This window comes from Asterias amurensis, chromosome 11, assembly GCF_032118995.1.
Source record: "Asterias amurensis chromosome 11, ASM3211899v1".
In the NCBI taxonomy this organism is placed as follows: domain Eukaryota; kingdom Metazoa; phylum Echinodermata; class Asteroidea; order Forcipulatida; family Asteriidae; genus Asterias; species Asterias amurensis.
The window spans coordinates 4470298-4491520 of record NC_092658.1 but is presented as its reverse complement, the minus strand read 5'-3'; the positions used below and the strand labels follow the sequence as shown (position 1 = coordinate 4491520).

Here is a 21223-nt window from a genome sequence, read left to right as displayed (position 1 = left end):
AGATTATTATTAGGCTAAATCATTCCTAGGGAAGTTTCCCCATTGAATATTTATAACATTCATACAGGTATAAATCTAGGCAATATATTTTCAACCTTTTTAAATGTTCGCGTGCTGTCTTGAAAACATTTATAGCTATCCTGAACCAAAATAACTGCATTGGTGTAGGCCCCTACAGTGCGTGAACTATCAAATCTTTTTGACAAGTTGAAACAGAATAAATGTAATTGATGAGCTACCTTTCACTGCACATCAACCGATGAGTCACAAAAAGTTAAACCCAAGTTGGATTTTCTTCTCAGGATGATAAAGGCAAATGACTGTTGATCTGCATACAATACTGCTTCACCGCATTGTTTGTAATGCCGTTGATCGCCACCATTCGACCGCAACGGGTTTGTCTCAGAACTCGGTTAACCCCTCGTGCTTGATTTACTCTGCACGTGTTTTAACCCTAAGATATTATGTGGTATATTTTGTTTTTCAAATATTTTTGTGAAACTTCTAGAACTTCTGGGAAGCCTCGTAAAGCACAAGTGCTAGCAACATCATCGAAAACACTTTTTTGTCACAACATAAACATGACATTTTGTTTTCTAAACATTCAGTGTGACTTGTTCCTTCCATGGATGGAATTTGCCTGTTATGATGTACACCGGTACACTGTTCGTGGAAAGATGAATCAATTATGAAGAAAGAACAAATTACACATCTGTCTGAGTGTCTTTCTTTCAATAAAATTATGATTCTGCGTTTCCAGAATTTCTTCCACAATAGGCGAGTTTCATTCTTGTTTGAACAATATTCTAGTAACTCATGAAATAGTTAACGGCTTCAAAGACCGTCACTGCACTACCGGTACCTTCTTGACCGTTTCTCGAACTTGATACTATTTTATGTTACACAATCTTTAATGACGTGTAAGCGAAGAATATGATTCTTTGTATCCGATATAATAGAGGTTTTTGTGGTCTGCTGAAGTAGACTTTAATCTTGAATGAAGTGGACTCACTGTTTTTACTGTTACAATAGCGTTATTTGTTTTGAGGGTTAACCTTTTTGTCATTAATGCACGGATTGTGTTCCTGTTTTATGAACGGACCTTTTTGTGATTGCGGACATAATATTGCGGATTAAGTACACGCGTGTGTAAATGATCTGTGCTTTATTGCACGTACCAAGAATTGTCAATGCCAGTCATTTTTAGTCATCCTAGTTTTATGTAAATGACACCATACCTGGAATGTCACACATTTCTTCCAAGGTGTTTCGCATATGATTAAAACTGTGTTCTCTTTTACAATTGAGACAACACAAAAGAAAAAATGAAATACGTGGTTGAAGTAAACCATACGTGGGAACAGTAAACCATTAGTTTGTTTTACCCTTCACGGAGAAGCGCTGTATACTTTTTTTCACGGAACATTTAAAGCAATGTATAATAATAAAGACAGTACTTTATAGACATCGGTGTAAGGGTGGAAACATGGTGGGAACTGTTCTTTGCCCTAATGCAAAACTATCATCTATTTAGCCAGTTTCAACTATTCTTAAATTACATATTTGGTTGATTTGTTTCCATTTGGAAGTCATTAGCCAAAATATAATAAGACAGATTTTAACAACTCTATACTTCCATTAAAATTGACCCATTGAACTCTGCAACGTCTGATGTTTTGACAATGGGTCGTCTGCGTGTTAAAGATACATCAGTGCAGCCAAACCGTAATCTTTACCACTAATGCAATGCAAAACCAACCTCTGTATTAAAACATTTTTAAGTTCTTAAAGCCATTATACACTTTCGGAACAGGAAAAAAAAAGTTCACAGATTTACAAATAACTTACAGGGTTTACAGAAGGTAGTGGTGAAAGACTTCTCTTGAAATGTTATTCCATGAGATGCTTTACTTTTTGAAACATTAAAAGATAAATTTTCGATATCGAGAATTACGGATTTATTTTAATAAGCACAAGTCATGACACGGCGAAACGTGCAGAAACAAGGGTGGGTTTTCCCGTTATTTTCTCCCGACTCCATGACCGATTGAGCCTAAATTTTCACAGGTTTGTTATTTTATATCTAAGTTGTGATACACGAAGTGTGGGCCTTGGACAATACTGTTCACCGAAAGTGTCCAATGGCTTTAAAATCTATATTTGGTTGCTTTATTTTCATTTGGAAGTCATTTATAGCCCAACTATAATTAGACATTTTTTAACCAATTTTTACTTCCTTTAACATTGAACTCGGTAAATCTGATGTTTTGATAATAGGGTTCGTGTGAGTGTTAGAGTTATAAATGGTTGACAGCCTGTGGCGATTGTAAGTCGACCTACATCTGCGGTGTATAAAGCAAACACGTTATGATTGAGAACATGTTGTTCTAATTGATATGAGAGCAGGTGACCGGAACACAGTATTCTCTAAAATATCCTTCTAGGCAACTTTTGGTGTGCTGTGGCTTAGCAAAGCAATACTAACTCTGGAAAATTGTTTGATTTACTGATATTATTATATCAATTATGTTATGAATTATTTAATTCACGAACGGGGATGGGATAGTCGTCAGACAAAGAAATACGTTTGTTTCTAAAATATAAAATATTTCTTTTTTGCTTCGGGCAAGATAATGTTAAAGCCATGGACACTTATCGGTGATTGCCCAAGACCAGTCTTCTCACTTGGTGTATCTCAATAACAAACCTGTGAAAATGTGAGCTCAATTGGTCGTCGTTGCGTAAGAATAATGGAAGAAAAAACGCCCTTGTTGCACAAGTTGTGTGCTTTTTTATATGCTTGATTTCATGACCGCGAAACCAAGTTTTGAGGTCTCAAAATCAAATTCAAATAATTATTTTAGTGAGAAATTACTTCTTTCTAAAATAAAAAACTACGTTACTTCAGAGGGAGCTGTTTCTCACAATGTATACTACCATCAGCTCTCCATTAATCGTTACCAAGTAAGGTTTTATTTACTGAATAATTATTTTGATTAATTACCGACAGTGTCCGGTGCCATTAAGTGATTTTTAAATTAATGTCACAAGAGGTTCCTATTACTTCATTAGCAAAACGTGACAGTTTCCACAAACTGCAACTCCAAACTCAAAACATTTCGTTATGGTGCCCTTGCTCTTGAGTTTAAAGTGAACTTTTTGGTGGATTATACCCTCTGATACGATTTTAATATTGCGGCTTGTTTATCTTGGTTGGAATGCACCTGTTCATTGGCCTACTTACTATTGTTTATAATATAAAAACTGCTTGTTGAGTGGCAACGCTGTTGTTGACAAAATTGCTAAGTCAACCGTACAGTAAAGTACAGAACTAGATTTGTTCAGCTTTTATTTCAAAGTTTTATAATGAAGAGCATGTGTTATGCGCGCTTTGACAAAAGAGGCACTGTAAAGTAAAAACAGCAGGGCTTAGATTACATTGTCATAGAAATATTACACTATGAGTCTATGGTATTATTCAAGGATTCTAAGCAAACTGGCAAATGTCACACATTATGATTTTTAAGTAGGCCTATGTCCCTTTATAAAAGGTGGGTGTTATATGAGAGACGGTTTAATTTCAACGATGGGATCTTGTTTTACTTTTAATACGGGGTCACACACACCATTTAGTACAATGTAACTGCATTGTGATAAGTAGGCGCTATAGCTTTATATCGAAAGAAACACAGTTTGGCTTTTGTCCGCGTACTATTTAATTGTGTTTGCAAAAATGTAGAATATGTTAATAATTAAGTACCAGACCGGTGTTTCATTTAAACACAACACATATTGCGATTGTTCTTTCTATGGCGGTGATTTGATTATTTGAGAAACTCGAACGAAGACTAGGTTTCTTTCTGTCGAACTCTTGTGAAATTGAAATATTTTATACAAAGCTATTCAAGGTAAAAACATAATGTGTCAGGTGTACTTAATGGTCATTTTTGTTTAAGTCAATTTGGACAGCAACTCGCACAATCAATCAGAATTACGATCTTCTGGGTCAATGGGCAGTGTGTCCGACAACTGATGTCGACATTAAGTCCGATTGTACGACAGAACAGTATGTCGACGAACCATTTCGTCAAACCCATTGTTGAAAATTATCATCGGTAAACATATCGTATGGGATGATATTTTGAAAGTATGGCTACAAAAGTTAAGTAATCTTTGAAGCGAAAACTTGTCAAGTCATACCAGTATAGAAAATGTACCCTGTGGTGGCGAAAACAGAAGTCAATGAAGTCACACATAAACTTGTCGTTGAGTTTTTTAATCAGAAAAGCTAAATATAAAACAAACCATAACGTGTGCAACTCATTTACTCATAGCGCATGATACAGGTTGATATCGCGTGTAAAATAAAACAAAGTCATTGATTATGATATGAGTTCTAAATATCCAGGGAACCCGTGATATAGCTGACTGGCGACGGGCAATTCGAAGAAAAACTACCCGTAGGGAGGTCAGAGTCAGGCGGACCATCGAACCCGGACTTTGCTGCTCGCGTCATTAGAGGCGACAGCTATCACGTATTCCATGATCGTTTGTTGTGTTCACATCTTAGGAATCAAGGATTTAAACAAAAAGAGGATTGATAAATCGAAAGTTAATGACCGTACAGTGATCTCTATATCCGCTGTGATGAAACTTTGTTTTAAATTCAACAAATTAATTTGCTTTTTAGATAACTTCATCGGGATAAAGAATATGGGTTAGTTTTTTTCCGCTGTACTAATGCGTGAAAATCACTTGATACTCGATGTTTCCGAGTCTTCTCTTGCGAACAGGAAAAAACATCTAACCATTCTGGAGCAACTGGCTCCACGTAGCCCACCGAGCTTGTCCGGTTACCTAAGTTTGAATTATGCGGTTAGCAGTTGAAGAAAGTAGTTTGTCCGATAGAAGGTTTGTTACAATAACAAGTTAAAACAAAATAATAACCATTAAGCTTAAGGAACACGTTGCCTTGGATCGGTCGAGTTGGTATTTGAAAAGCGTTTGTAACCGTTTGTTATATAATGCATATGGTACGAAAGATGTTTAAAAAGTATAATACAATGATCCACACACATTTGCCTCGAAATTACGTGGTTTTCCTTTTACTTTGCGATTTAACACGGTCGGCCATTTATGAGAGTCAAAAATTTGACTTCCATAAATGGCCGACCGTGTTTGTCGACGAGGTAAAAGGAAAACCATGCAGTTTCGAGTGATACTTGTGTGGATCAATTATATTCTACTTTTTAAATATCTTTCTAATCATATGCATTCTATAACAAACGGTTACAAACGCTTTTCAAAGACTAACTCGACTGATCCAAGGCAACGTGTTCCTTTAAGCTAACATAACAAAGTATGATACATGTTCAAAATATTCAAAATGGCAAACAAAAACGAGTCTGGATATGACTTACAATTGAGAAGATTATGTAACGTAATTAATTAACTGTATTTATTAATATTTTTAAAGGAGGTCATGATACGCTTATGGAATAGTTCAACTTGAACGATCAAATACACAACTGTAAAACCTCAAATTTACCCCTACTAGACGGTGGATAACAAAATAGTTGTTGTCGATGCACATTGGAAAAAGTTTGTTAAACCGAGTACCTGCAAATTCGAGGAAGTTGTGATCATCTTACCGCTCGGCCATTATGTTGTTGTTTTGATAAAGTATAAAATGGGTATTCGAAAAACCAACTTGTGAATAGCGCGAGAGGTGGGGTGTTTTGTTCCCTCATAAAATAGAGACTGTGATTTTACTATAACTGTTATTTAGTTTATTCATGCCCACTGGTCTGCACCTGGTTCACATCATTAGAAGAAAGGAAAACAAATCAGTCAATGAAAAGTTTGAGGTAAATCTTTATGAATGTGACAATTTCAGACGCCTCCCCGTGGCTATGTAATGAGGGTCAATGGTTGAACGTGCGAACCATAACCCCTTGTGTGTGATACCATAGGTGATACACAGTTCACAAACTGGTTTGCCTTATACGATAGGTAGTCAGTACCTTAGATTATTGCAACGTAGTGGTGCTCGATTATACATGCATTTGATGATTGCCCATTTATTACTGACTGCATTTCCCAATGAGTTGTTTATGATATGTCAAGAATAGCTCCGAAATAGTTATTTAGACCTTATGCATATGACGTCATTTTAGTAGGGCGCCCTCACCTAGAGGTCAAAAGGAGGTTGTTCATTGGCCAATACTGTGCGCCGCGCGTACAAATCTGTGTGTCTCGATTGTTTCGTGACCGTTTTTCCTCTAAGATGGCGGTTGGATGACATCAATGCATAAGGTCTATAGACAGAGGGGGCAAGCCTTTGCATCAAAGCAAATGCACTCTACTTGTGATAGACTATAAGTGTAGCTGAGACATGCGATTGAATCTGATGATATTAAAACAAAATCGCTACTTTAAGTAGGCAACTTCAACCTGGGTCTTCTGATGATGAAAACCTCGAACCTCAGAAGACCATTCGCCCGAAGACGAGCAGAGTGTGGATGGCCTCACCAGCCGCACTGACCCTTTCAGAGCCAACACTTTTGGCGTCCCAAAAAGATATACAAATGGTTGCCCCATGAAAGGAATTTGTCCTCAATTTGCCTCGCAATTTTACAGTTAAACTTAATCAAAGTGACAAGGCTGAAGCACCGCACATCATTACTTTAGGCTGGAAGAACATTGGCCTATTGATCCTAAAATATTGTAGTTTTTAGTTACATAATGTGATCCTGGAACATATACCAGGCCTTGTGATCAATTTAGTCAGGCGGTGTAACCACCCCCCCCCCCCCCCCCCCAAAAAAAAAAAAGCCTGGGGGTCAAATTTCGGTAAGTATTTTGTTGTCTTCATTATGGTCCTTCAAATTTAAACGTGCCTTGAGCGAACTGCTTTGGCTTGGAAACTCTTTTGTTGAATCTCACCAGACATGGTAGTTTGGCTGGTAACCTTATTCTAGTAAGCATCATGTTGTATTAATTTTAAGTACTGTTTGTGCTTAAAGGCAGTGGACACTATTGGTAATTACTCAAAATAATTGTTAGCATAAAACCTTTCTTGGTGACGAGTAATGGGGAGAGGTTGGTAGTATAAAGCATAGTGGGAAACGGCTTCCCTCCGATGTGGTGTAGTTTTCGAGAAAGAAGTAATCTTCCACGAATTTGATTTCGAGACCACAGATTTAGAATTTGAGGTCTCGAAATCAAGCATCTGAAAGCACACAACTTCGTGTGACAAGGGTGTTTTTTCTTTCATTATTATCTCGCAACCTCGATGACCAATTGAGCTCAAATTTTCACAGGTTTGTTATGTTATGCATATGTTGAGATATACCAAGTGAGAAGACTGGTCTTTGATAATTACAAATAGTGTCCAGTGTCTTTAAGCAGCTCGTTGAAATAAGACCAACACGTAAACACTATTTGGGGAACTTTCTTATTGAACAAACAAACCTCTGGTGAGGTACCCCAATCGTTCGTGACTGTTTTAATTGTTAAACCGTACAGATCAACAAGTTTGTCAAAAGTGCGCTCTGCGGCAGAATGATGTCTCCATTTCCCCCTTTTTTTAATGAGATCATATTTCCTCAGGATTATGAAAGTAAAATTCAGGAACTTCTTATCCGGGTGTGATAACTGGAACTGACGTAGATTTAAAATGGAAGTCCACTGCCAGATGTTGGACTTTACATGTATATCATTCATGATGAGCTTTTTGTATTCAAATAGCCAAGTTCTCCTTTTGGAAATAGTTGCTGACAAGCAGTAGACAATTCCCAACAACATACTACTTATAATGGGCGTTTGTTATGCGCCAAAACAATGCAATCTCAAAAGATGTTTAAGGCCCAACAAAAAGCAAACACTCAGTTGAACAACAATTAACAATGGGGGAGGGGAGGGGTATATGCAACAAGATGATTGGAAATTTTTTTAAAAATAACAGTCGTTTAAAAGAGAAAACAAAACTGTCAACAATCAAAAAAGGAAATTATAGAAATGCTATCTTGAACTAAGGAAACTTTACTTATCACAACTCGTTATCCTTACCATTTTCTACTTTTTTGGAGCATAATTTGTAAGATCACTTTATACCGTTATAATCAGACTAATGATTAACTATAAATAGTTTTTACCTTCAAACCTTAGTTGTGTGTGTTTGGATTGAGGGAAAACAAATAAACTGAGTTATTTATTTATGGCACTGACTGCTTTTATTCTCAAATTGTAAATCATAATAAAATAAAGCATGCATAACGGGTAATTATTACGAGATTAATGTTTTATTACGAGTTTTTCCCACAATTGTAATTGAGTCACAAAAAAAAAAACACGTTATACTCTCAGGGGTTTATTTATTTGCACCAAAGAACGACACAATGGTGGAACCCTTGCTCTATTGTAGAAGTAGGTTAAATTTCGTCAACCGAACAAGTGATCTATTTTGTACCGTGGGAATGTTTACTGTATGTCAGACACCAAACATGCCAAAAATGGCATCTCTGTTTACAATACAGGTATAACAATGACTTGTTAACCAACCACATTCTTGACGCGTAACTGCCAGGCGAGTCAGCAAACAGAAAATGGATTGGGCATTTCCCAGATTACAGAACATGATGTAATCGTTGCGATGTTAAGCCTATTGTGTTTTAAACTCGAAACAGGGATTGTAGTTTTGCATAGTGGTTTCGAAAGGGGTTTAGAAGGAAGGGTGGGGGTATGAGAGCAGACTCTTAGGTTAACCCCAGTCTTTGAGTCGGGATTGTATGCTTATTATTTCATTGACCACTTTATAATTGTGACGATCGATCATGCATGGTAGCTGTCCAGATTATTACGGGGATGTGGTTTGGCAACAACTCACTCCCTGTTAGGTTGTGGTCATGAGATTATTGCGTGCATGACGTACTTCTTTATGTAATGCCCATTTTGGGATTCCCAACTGCGTTGAAACTATCTTATATAGGTGAACTACAGCCCAGATATCAGAGTTTTGATATTGATTAAAGCCAGTGGACACTATTGGTAATTTGTCAAAGACTAGTCTTCTCACTTGGTGTATCCATGGAGTGTATCTCAACATATGCAAAAAATAACAAACCTGTGAACATTTGAGCGCGATCGGTCGTCGGAGTTGCGAGATAACTATGAAAGAAAAAAACACCCTTGTCACACGAAGTTGTGTGCTTTCAGATGGTTGATTTCGATACCTCAAGTTCTAAACTTGAGGTCTCGAAAACAAATTCTTGGAAAATTGCTTCTTCTTCCAAAACTACGTCACTTCAGAGGGAGCCGTTTCTCACAATGTTTTATACTATCAACTCCTCCCCATTACTCTTCACCAAGTAAGGTTTTATGCCAATAATTATTTTGAGTAATTACCAATAGTGTCCACTGCCTTTAAATACCAACTGTATAAACTTACTCGCTCGGACTTCAGTTTTTAGAGTAGACAAAGACAAATTGAGTTTGGAGTATCATTTGAACCCGCGACCTAACGTACCTGAGCCCTATCGAGCTATGGTATAAAGCTTTGTTGACAGTCTCCCCATTGTCGTTTTTTCGGGTTGTACTTACTACCAGATTATTGCATTACGGACTTCATTTATAACAGTACCCAAGGTTGTTAAGTTAACCATGAGGTGTCTATAGCTGATATTTATAGCCCCATTACTCGTGTTTTCTTTACAAATACACATTGATAAAGGATAATGAAATGGGAAATATTCAAGATAGCCTACTTTATAGACTGATGCACCAAAATCACAGACTCTCGTCTCTAGCTGAAACACTTTGCACCTAGTTGCATTTTTTTTTAATTAAGTTGTTAAAGGAACACGTTGCCTTGGATCGGTCGAGTTGGTTTCTGAAAAGCGTTTGTAACCGTTTTTTATAAAATGCATATGGGTAGAAAGATGTTGTAAAAGTAGAATACAATGATCCACACAAACATGCCTCGAAATTGCGTGGTTTTCCGTTTACCTCGTCGACTAACACGTCGGCCATTTATGGGGGTCAAAATTTTGACTCCCATAAATGGCCGACCGTGTTAGTTCGCACAGTAGAAGGAAAACCACGCAATTTCGAGGCAAACTTGTGTGGATCATTGTATTCTACTTTTACAACATCTTTCTACCCATATGCATTTTATAAAAAACGGTTACAAACGCTTTTGTTTTGACCAACTCGTCCGATCCAAGGCAACGTGTTCCTTTAATCAAAGACTGGCCTTGACTTGTTTAAAAGTGTACAGTTTTGTGCTTTGGGATTGTTGAGTTGGGGCTTTTGGGGTCTGAACACTGGCCCTACTTTGTCCAAGAGGGCTTCCCAAGATGGACCCTGGCCGGTTTACTCATTCAGGGGTTGGACGACCATAGGTTCAAAGTTTAAATTGGTTACACCATCAATTTCGTAATCTGCGGGGAAATGCCCCATCCATTCTCTTGTTGCTGACTCGCCGCTGGGCAAGCGTGAAGCATGTGATTTTCAAATATTGGGGACAAAAAGAAAGAAAACTAGTTTAGTCAGCCATTGATTGTATTTCAATAGGTTTGCTTGAGAGTATATTTATTTTTTAGGGTTTGTGGGGTTATTGGGGGCGGGGAGTATGATTTGGCAAACCCCAAAATGTCTACATCCCCAGACATAGGGAGTGTTATGTCTCAACCCTTACCCACCCTCAAACATCCACAATCTTAATATAAATCAATTGCGTTTTTACCTTGGTATGTACTCGTACTGTAGAGGCATTGTCCTCAGCATTGTATGGGCGCTGTCCGTCACTCATTGAGGCAAAGGATCAATCATTATGCCTCTATACAATGGGATTTTTATTTAAAGATCACAAACAACACATTGTGTATTGTCAACCAGGAATATAAATAGGTTGGGCCAATGTTTGGGCAAACCTTGCGGTTTTCTCACTCGTTCATCATCGTCCAGGGAAACTTATGGCTAAAAGAATAGACGTCTGAAGCCATTTTGTGGTTTGTATTATTCGTTGATCTAGAAGTAATTGCTTGACAACTTGACGACGTAAACATGTTGTTTTGCATACCGTGTGACACTTTTTGGACACTTCCTCGCTTATTAAATTTTAAATGGAACTGTTTTCACGAGGTCATCCTTAAAGGAACACGTTGCCTTGGAGCGGACGAGTTGGTCATAACAAAAGCGTTTGTAACCGTTTTTTTATAAAATGCATTATGGTTGGAAAGATGTTTTAAAAGTAGAATACAATGATCCACACAAGTTTGCCTCGAAATTGCGTGGTTTTCCTTCTACTGTGCGAACTAACATGGTCGGCCATTTATGGGAGTCAAAGATTTGACCCCCATAAATGGCCGACGTGTTAGTCGACAAGGTAAAAGGAAAACCACGCAATTTCGTGGCATGTTTGTGTGGATCATTGTATTCTACTTTTACAACATCTTTCTACCCATATGCATTTTACAAAAAACGGTTACAAACGCTTTTTAAAGACCAACTCGACCGATCCGAGGCAACGTGTTCCTTTAATAGCTGTGGGTAGTTACAGGCACATTTTGAATAATTTAGGTTAAATGCGTGGTATACATTTAGTTTGTGGAACCGTTCGAGTGTTTGAATTCATAAATGCACAGGCCTACAATAAAAACCAACCTGTGAAAATTTAATTTTAAAGTGTGATAGCGTTTTTGAGATATTGCCAAAAATCGTGAGCGATTATGTCGACGTACTTGTACATAATTGAATACACATCTGAGAAAAGTTGCATGCAGAAACGTTTCTCATCGAAATGTTTTTGAATCCCTTTCTCTCAAACTACTTTCAAGGAAATTGTTTGCCAAATTGTTAAACATAGAATTGTTAAATCATCAACAGCTAGCTGCAGTGCAATTCTAACCAAGTATACGTTTGTATGATCATCAGTTTTTAAGTAATGACCAGAGGTAATAAAAGGTGCGCTGAAGAGGAAGAGGTCAGTGTGTCTATTTGTTTCCTGAACTTTGTATTAATTTATCCCACGCGTGTAAAAATAAACTTAATGACTTCCGTGGGAAAATGCTCAGGAAGATGGGAAAGAAACCGAAAGAATAATAAGTGTACGTCAATAAAAGATCCCCCACCTTTTCTTCACACCAATTTGCCGTATTCATTATCGTGGGAAATAATTGTGTTGGTTAAAATGTCATTAAGCTGTTTAGCAGAAAATACTGCGTAGAGCATTTTTTTCTGACTTGGGCCATCTCAGCAGAGAATACTACTTACTATAATTAGATAATAATTACTGAATCAAAACATTATGTTGGAACCAGTGGCAACAATGTATTATTTCCAACATTTTGGCAGGTAACATGTTTCAGCTAAACAAGATTTCTCTAGCTTAGCCATTGTGCTTATCAGAGCCCTGGTCGCTAAATCATGCGCAGTGACAATGCTATCACTAGCAAAATCATACACCGAGTTGAACAACGTTAGTCGGGTTGAACATGTGCCTATTTTCTTGTATTTTTATTTTGACGAGTCGTTATGAGTATGACGTGTATAGCTGCTTTTGGTTTTCGATTACGCAACATCCATTGATTTAATCCCGTCAATCAAATACTGACTCGAATAGTTCCATAAATCTGTGAATTTATTAAAATCATCTTAAAAAAATACAATATTTTAAGCATTTATTTCGAAATAAAGTGCATATTTTAGTCTGTGTCATCATACAAGTTCCAGAATGCGGAGGGGATTTTGTAGGTAATTTGGAAAAGAGAATAATTTATAATGCCATCTTTTCTTCCTCGAAAATGTAGTGACACAGAGGCAATGACTTTCTACGCGATGATTCAACTTCTAACTTCATACACAGTAATGCAGGAATGCCTTGCACACAGTAACAGATGAATGAACACTTCATAGTGCATAAACCAACATGAATGAATGAGTCATAATGCTATAAGGAGTACCGGGAATGCACCCCATCGTGTATCTCACCCAAATATTATTAACAAGACAGACGACCACAAAACAATTCAATACAAAACAGACGGTACACAAATGAAGCCAGTCTTTGAGAAAACATGTTACAAATTACAATTTTGATACTCTATTCTGAAATGGTCCAGGGTGGTGGTTCATAATAAATTGATGAATTGGTCCATTGATGAATTGGTCCATTGATTAATTAAGTTTTGATTGTTTTTGGCTAAAGCTTGACTTCAACCTGTGACCTCCGGATTAAAGGAACACGTTGTCTTGGATCGGTCGAGTTGGTCTTTGAAAAGCGTTCTGTAACCGTCTGTTGTAAAATGCATTATGTGTAGAAAGATTTTGTAAAAGTAGAATACAGTGATCCACACAAGTATCACTCAAAACTGCACGGTTTTCCTTTTTACGTCGCGAACTATATCACGGTCGGCCATTTATGGGGGTCAAACTTTTGACTCCCATAAATGGCCGACTGTGTTAGTGTCCGACCATGTTAGTAGACGCAATTTGCGAGGCATATTTGTGTGGATCATTTTATTCTACTGTTACAACATCTTTCTAACCATATGCATTTCATAACAAACGGTTTCAAACACTTTTTTATAGACCAACTCGTCCGATCCAAGGCAACGTGTTCCTTTAACGTGACTGCGCTCTCGCCGGTGGTCTCCCTGCTTTGTAACATGTTCGGGAAATAAGTTTGTCTTGGGTTGGAGCAAGTGTTTATATAGATGGTTAAACAATTGTAAAAAGAAAAAAAAAAAAAAAAAAAATCGGAAATGATCGTGTACATTTTTTTTCTTCAATGTTTTTATCATTAAATTTTTTTTAACACGTAGGGCTAGCTAATAACTTTTGTATTAATTGGAAGTAAGTGCTTTCTGATACACTGTCAGTCTGTAATTTTTTGTTGTAGTTAACCGTAAAAAAAAAAAAAAACTTGTGGCCCGACCTAGATTTATGGCGGGATTAAAACCTGGTTAAATTTCCACGTGAATAGTCTCCGTGTTTTGGCATGCCACTTATACTTCTACTTGCACTTTCATGGTTCGTCACTTTAAAAACGATGCCTGGATAATAATTCACGCCAAAATGTTATTAAATTGTGACATTGCTTGATAAGAAACACCATTTTGTGCTTAAAAACACCCTTTTGTAACTATGCTTAATACAACAATGACAGAAGTTGTCATAATCTGTGACTCAATTGTTAATTTCTATGTTCACATCCTTTGAAATTATTTTCTGAATAGCCGCTGATGTCGCTCTATTACGTTTTCCAGCTTCATAGAGAAACCAAGCCGTAACGAACTGCAGAATCGTTCAAAACTGTTTACACACAAGCACTCGGTGTTATTTTATGTGTGCGTTTGAAAAACTAGATGATTGGAACGAGCGTCCTGTACAGTTTCCTTGAAGGTGCTCTCTCTCGTTTGTATTGCATTTGGTAGTCTTGATCCAAGACGTCACTATCTCATACTCGTAGCGTAACGTAACGTAACGTAATTCAATCAAGGTAACGCAACGAAACTAAACGTATGTGATAACCCGACAGAGGGCGCGCTTTTCTTCTTGGTTACATTTTAGAAGCTGGAAATCGAATCAAAAATAGACTTGCACAAAGCTAGCGGACGATTCGGCGCGCTGCCAATGCTAGCGAGGCTGTGAAATAATCCGGTTATGCGAAGGTCCTGGAACCAAGACTGCATTCGGTAACCCTGGGTATCGCTGGGTTCTCGAGCTTAGACGAGTAACTCATCTATGAAAAGCATTTCAAACCGTTTTAATTGTTGTTGTTGTTATGGAATATAGGAAGATGTTTTAAAAGAAGAATGTAACGATCCACACAAACATGCCTCGAAAGTACGTGGTTTTCCTTTTACTTTGCGAACTAAACCCGGTCGGCCATTTTATGGAGTCAATAACTTGACTCCACAAAACGGCGTGTGTTGTTCACGACGTACATTAAGGAAAACCAGCAACTTCGAGGCATATTTGTGTGGATCATTATATTCCACTTTTAAAACATCTTTCTGACCATATGCATTTCATAACAAACGGTTTCAAACGTCTGTCATGGACCAACTCGACCAATCCAAGGCAACGTGACGCTTTATAACTTAGGATGGGTTCAGTGCGTCCTAACGTCTATGGATACGGAACTTAACTGAAATCGACGCCTGCCAATCCCCATTTCTTCAATTAAATGGTCTTGATAATAACTATTCTGCACTCAATTGAACTCCCTTTTAAACGATTATGAATCGAACAGATCATTTTGTGCGCTGTTTCGACACCCGTTGCGCCACTATGTGAGCTTTTAATATTGCGCACTCGGTAGCCCTAAGAGGGACTTCAACAACAAATCGACGGCAAAACTCGCATTTCACTACTTTTAAAATTTGGTAAAACTTGGTATTGAACCCAAATGACTCTCACTGAGGGCGCTATAACATTATCTCTCTCAGAGCCGTACATTCACCTTGATACTAAACTAACTCCCTACGGTGTGTAACTACGAACAGCCTGCTGCTTTGGCACAGGAAGAGAGTGTAGTTTTATGTCAAAGAAACGAGTCATGGTCCAGCGGACTTGCACTAAATAGTTCTTTTGTATATTAATGCTATTGTAATTTTGGAGGTCAGTATTTTTGGTTTATGAAGCTATAGTAGGCGTTGGTCGGTTGGTTGTACCATATGTCATGGTACTATCGGTTATGAAGCTGTGTTGACACCTGATAACGTTATAAACATGGAGAGTTTTACTGCTTCTTTCAATTATTCTACGTGCCCAAACGACACCGTTTGTATTTTAGAAACTACCTTCGTTATTGTCGTAGCTTTTCTGACTTTGATGTCCAATATTATTCATATAGTTGTTCTGTTGACGACACCGGCCCTTCGAAACAGCCACGGCTACTTCTTGCTGTCACTCAGCGTGGCTGATTTAGGTATTGGTGCCGTTGCTGCTCTGTCTATCTACCCGTCCGCTACTCTCCAAAACAGTCCGGACTCCTGGCCGTACGGAGACACCGTTTGTTTGATCTCGACATACGCAATGCAGATTTGTCTCTCAAACTCTGGACTCACATTGACTTTTATGAGTATTGAGCGGTACTTAGCAGTCGCCCATCCACTCAAATACTCAAGACTTGTAACGAAAAGAAAAACACTCCTGGTTATCGCAATAGAATGGATTACCACAGTGTTGGTCTTCGGTGTTGGTGTTCGGAAGCACATCTATTTCGGCTTTGTATACACATGCGTTCCACTTCTGAAGGATGGATTTGTATTTGTTTATATACTTTTCTTTGTTGGAACCCTGCCTGGTCTTATAGTTATTGTCATAACCTCAGTGATTGTCAGAAAGAAATTGGAGAAGAACGCCAAACGGTTTGCGAACCCTTCACAATCCTCCTCGAGTCAAGACACCCATTCATCTCCCGGAACATCCCCCAGGACCATCAAACTGTTCCGAATGGTAAGGGTAATGGCAGTTGCTGTAGTAGTTTGCTGGTTTCCATTTTTCTGCTTACTTCTTATAAACATCTCCTTCGGTTTATATGTGCCCCAAGTGATCTACTTTCTAACCTTCTGGATGCTGGTTTCCACTGGTTATGTCAACTCTTTCATCTACTTCGCCATGAACAAAACATTTCACAGCCGCGTCGAAGAGATTTGGAAGCAACTTACTCCTTCGTGCTGTCGTCGATTAAACGAGTTGGAAAACCACTTAGACTGTACTTCCTGTATCTGCAGCAAAGGCATACAAGTGGAACTGAATACGTCTGGGAACAATACAAATAAGACACGAGACAACTATGTAAACTCTGTCGAACTTGTGAAAATAAAAGTACAGGGTGTCGACAACGAGGGATTTGGAAAGTGAACTTTGTGTCAACCGGACAACAACGGTTACTATAATGACACTAGGTGAAAATCAAACTTTTAAAAAACTCGAAAGACCGCACCCGTGAAGACTATCTGTGTTTTGATTGGTCCGAGGTGACTTTAGGCAACTGCACTTTTCGTTCGTCTGCATATGAATGTATAGGTGAAAGGTGAAGGTGGACGGGGATTGATCTGGGCTTGAGGCTACTCTCTTGCGTAATTCACGAGCCTTGAAGTGCGACGTCAGGCTATGAGGTTTGGTGTAAATCGAACGTGTACAAAACTCCAATACCGCATCCGTGTCCTAGAAAAGACTATCATCAATTGAACTCTTTGAAACTCAAAGCAGATATTTTTGTAAAAAAAAATAGCAGCATCTATATTAAGCTGATAATTTCATATTAATTTGAATAATTCAAGAAAAATACTGTTTTGGTTTTATGTCATTGCTGTAAATTGAGAATCATTATTTTCAAGGTTATTTCTCGATCTTTTCGTGACACACGAAAAGTTGGGACGTAGGGTACACAACTTAAAGTAGTTCCTGTCGGCCTTCCCAACAAACACCAACTCGATTCCATTAATGGGAAGAAGGCATAGCACGTCAGGTGCTCACACGAACTGTATTACTGCGCACATTTTGCAGGCAGCCTACTGCACAAATTGAGCATTTTTAATGAACAGGAAAACAACATTCTCATAAGATTACAAGATTCGCACAGAGGAAAGCAAATGATGATACAAAATTATAACTACATTTAATTCAGTCTAAAGTGAGAGGGGGACAAATTCCCTCGTCGGACAGAAAACTCTAGCCTTGGGACAGCATCCCCCCTGTCACATTCTGTCCCCCAGACCCAATTGCGGGGGACAGAATTCCTTGTGACACGGCCACGTATTTGGCTCGCATGTTCTGCTGGAATCAAATCAGTGGTTTACTGCGTTTTAATCAAAGATTATAGAGCGCCGCATCTTGCGCCTTTTGGCGCTTGATGATATTTGGTTTTAATGCATTTATTTTAACATCTTTACATAAATGTAACATGACAAGTTTTAACATTCCCATGTTTCACGTAAGATGTTAGTGTTACACATGAACAGAATGGGTTGCTCAATATGCAACCGATTGTCAATAGCCATGCGGTTGGAATAAAGCTATACATGGAAAAACACTTTCGCAACATCACATTTAAACAAATTAAACACAAAATACTTTTTATCTCAGACTCAAATAACAAAATAATGCATTTGCAATAACTTTTGGTATCACATTTATTTTTAATGATCAACATTCTAAATAATTTAACTGAATCACTAAAACTATACTTGTAGATTATGTTAACATTTCTGTAAAAACTGGGTTTCTCTTTTTGTTTAATTCACACTAAAAGGCAGTGAGTGGACACTATTGGTAATTATTCAAAACAATTGTTAGCATAAAACCTTACTTGGTTACGAGTAATGGGGAGCTGTTCCCTCTGAAGTAACGTAGGTTTCGAGAAGAGGTAAATTTCCACAAAAGACTTCATGCCTGAATATTTAGGCTTCTGAAAGCACAAACTTTGATGACCAATTGAGTCCAACTAATCACTGATTCATTATTTTACGCATATGTTGGGATTAGTGGGATACACTAAGTGAGAATACTGGTCTTTGCCAATTAACGAAGATGTCCAGTGCCTTTAAACTTTGACCGACCTAAAAACGTCTAATGAGTCTGCGGTGAAAGACACATGGACACTATTGGTAATTGTCAAAGACCCGTCTTGTTCTCACTTCGTGTATTTCATCATGTGCACAAAATAACAAACCTGTGAAAATTTGAGATCAATTGGTCGTCGAAGTTCGAGATAATAATGAATGAAAAAACACCCTTGTCACACGAAGTTGTGTGCTTTCAGGTGCTAGAATTTGAATCCTCAAAATCTAATTATTAGGTCTCGAAAGCAAATTCGTGGAAAATTACTTTTTTTTTCTCGAAAACTACGTTACTTCAGAGGAACCATTTCTCCTAATGTTTTATACTATCAACAGCTCTCCATCACTTGTTATCAAGTAAAGTTTGATGTTAATATTTATGTATTGCAAATATTGTCCACTGTCTTTAAAGGGAATGTACACGTTTAGTAATTGTCAAAGACCGGTGTTCTCACTTGGTGTATCCCATCATAACCATAAAATAACAAGCCTGTGAAAATTTGGGCTCACATGGTCATCGAAGTTGCGAGGAAGTGATGAAAGAAAAAACACCTTTGTTGGACGAATTTGTGTGCTTTCAGATAGGAATAAAATACTTCTAGCTAGAAGTCTTTTATTATAGTGAGAAGTTACTTCTTTCTCAAAAACTAAGTTACCTCAGAGGGAGTCATTTCCCAAAATGTTTTATACTATCAACAGCTCTCCATTGCTCATTACCAAGTCAGCATTTAAGTTAATATTTGTTATGAGTAATTACCAAACGTGACCCTTCCCTTTAAATAGTTTTTAAAAACCTTGGCAAGAGTGCCACTTCACTGTGCCTTATTGTCGAATGCAACATTTTATTTTGTTAATACCTGGATTAATCTCCTGTCGTTAAAACAATGGCTGCCCTGATGCTTGACCTTGACTAGGGATTAACCGTCAATAAAAAATGTTCTAATTTACAGAAGATCAATGCGCCCTCATTGTTCTTGGGTCGATGCACCTTTTCAAATTCGTGGTATTTTCTTTTAAAACACAAATTTTCAAATCAAATTCGACCTTTGGACCGCGGTCTTTTCTGATTTGATGTGGGCAGGAGAGAGCACATTATAATTATCTTTGTGTTTTGTAAGGAGCTTGGCTCGTTAAAGTTTGTCATCTAAAGAGAAGATACGGTTCTGGGAGAGATAATGTTATAGCGCCCTCAGTGAGAGTCATTTGGGTTTATACCGAGTTTCTTTTACTGTGTTTCATGAAGTAGTGAAATGCGACGTTTGCCGTCGATTAATTGAAGTCCCGCTGCAGCGCTGCGTACTATTTCAAGCTTTCATTATGTCGTAACCATGCAGTGGGCGAGGGGCAGGGCGGGCAGAACCCTTGCCCACTCTTGCCTCCTATTGTCCATCAATTTTGTCGAAACTATGCACACAATTTAACCTGAACGAGTGTGTTACTACAATTACACAATACAAAAGTAGAGATAAAAAACTTTAAAAAACTATGTGTGCCGACGTATTTAAACAAAATGAAGCTTTTAACAAAATGGCGGCTCCGACTTGTGTTGTCGCCATTCTTAGAATCTACATAAGTGTGCAACGCGATGATTTGCCTCTAAGAAGTATGCTCTGTTCATGGCGGGATAAACAAATGCAAAATCTTTAGAGTTTTGGTTTATTAGATTATAGGCACTGAACACTATTTAATTACTCAAAATAGTTGTTAGCATAAAACCTTACTTGGTTAACAAGCAACTGTTGATAGTATAACACATTGTGAGAAACGGCTCCCTCTGAAGTAACGTAGTTTTCAAGAAATAAGTAATTATTTCAGTTTTCCTCTTGATAATGGGTACAACTATTAATCACAGACTCTCCGTTTTGGGTCTTTAGAGGGCGCTAGCACGTTTATTCATAGCAATAGACCTTATCGCAAATACCAATGCGCAAGCGCAGACTGTTGAATGAGGTGCATTGTGGGATATATATGAATCAAATTTGTAATCAGCTAGACCACAATGCACCTAATTCCTAATACGCGCGCGCCCCAGTATTTGCGAAAAGGTCTATGGGTGAACGATGGATGAACCCGGGCTCTTTTCAAAGTACCTTTTTTGTAACAGGTAGCTTGCAGGTAAAATGAACACGTCAATGACACAAGTACGTTGTTTTTCTTACAATGTCTACCGCCCCAAAACCAATCGTTTGAATGATCATTGTTTTCCTGTTTGGAGAGACTGCCTGGAGCTGTTTTCCTGAAATAGTCTCACGTGCACTTTGTGTGTCCAGTCCCAGTTTACTGAGTTGTGTTTTTAAAGTTCCCAGCTCATGGCAGTCACTTAGGTGCAAAACAAACAGGTACCTCAACTCCCTCATCCCATACTCCGTCCGTCTCCTCAACCGTGTTTAACTACTTTGTTTACTTTCTGCTTAGATGTAGTTTTCAGTATAATTAAATTGTGGTTTATTAGTAATGTAGTTTTCTGATTAATTAATATTTCCAGTAGTTTATTTATGATTGTGTGTTATTTATTTTTCTTTCTGTATTGCATGTATTCAAATAGAGTTTCCTACATGGTGGGACAAATAAAATTGAATTGAATTGAATTGAATGTGCTACATTCATGTTTGTTGTGTTTGTGTTTGTATTTAGAATTCTGGGCCAACCCA

The 21223-nt window shown here is 37.9% G+C and overlaps 2 protein-coding genes across 2 annotated transcripts in view; both read left to right on the top strand.

Annotated features, from left to right (window-relative positions):
• Window positions 1-21223, top strand: part of LOC139944266 (interstitial collagenase-like) — a 94261-nt gene that overhangs the window by 8851 nt on the left and 64187 nt on the right. The gene's annotated exons all lie outside the window — the stretch shown is intronic.
• LOC139944273 (probable G-protein coupled receptor 21) lies at window positions 15669-20503 on the top strand. The gene has a single exon (XM_071941258.1). It carries the CDS (start codon window positions 15736-15738, stop codon window positions 16870-16872), a length of 1137 nt encoding a protein of 378 aa, XP_071797359.1. The 5' UTR covers window positions 15669-15735; the 3' UTR covers window positions 16873-20503.

Bases quoted from the DNA above. Each gene is read 5' to 3' on its own strand.
- LOC139944273 (XM_071941258.1), top strand. From the start codon at position 15,736: ATGGAGAGTTTTACTGCTTCTTTCAATTATTCTACGTGCCCAAACGAC.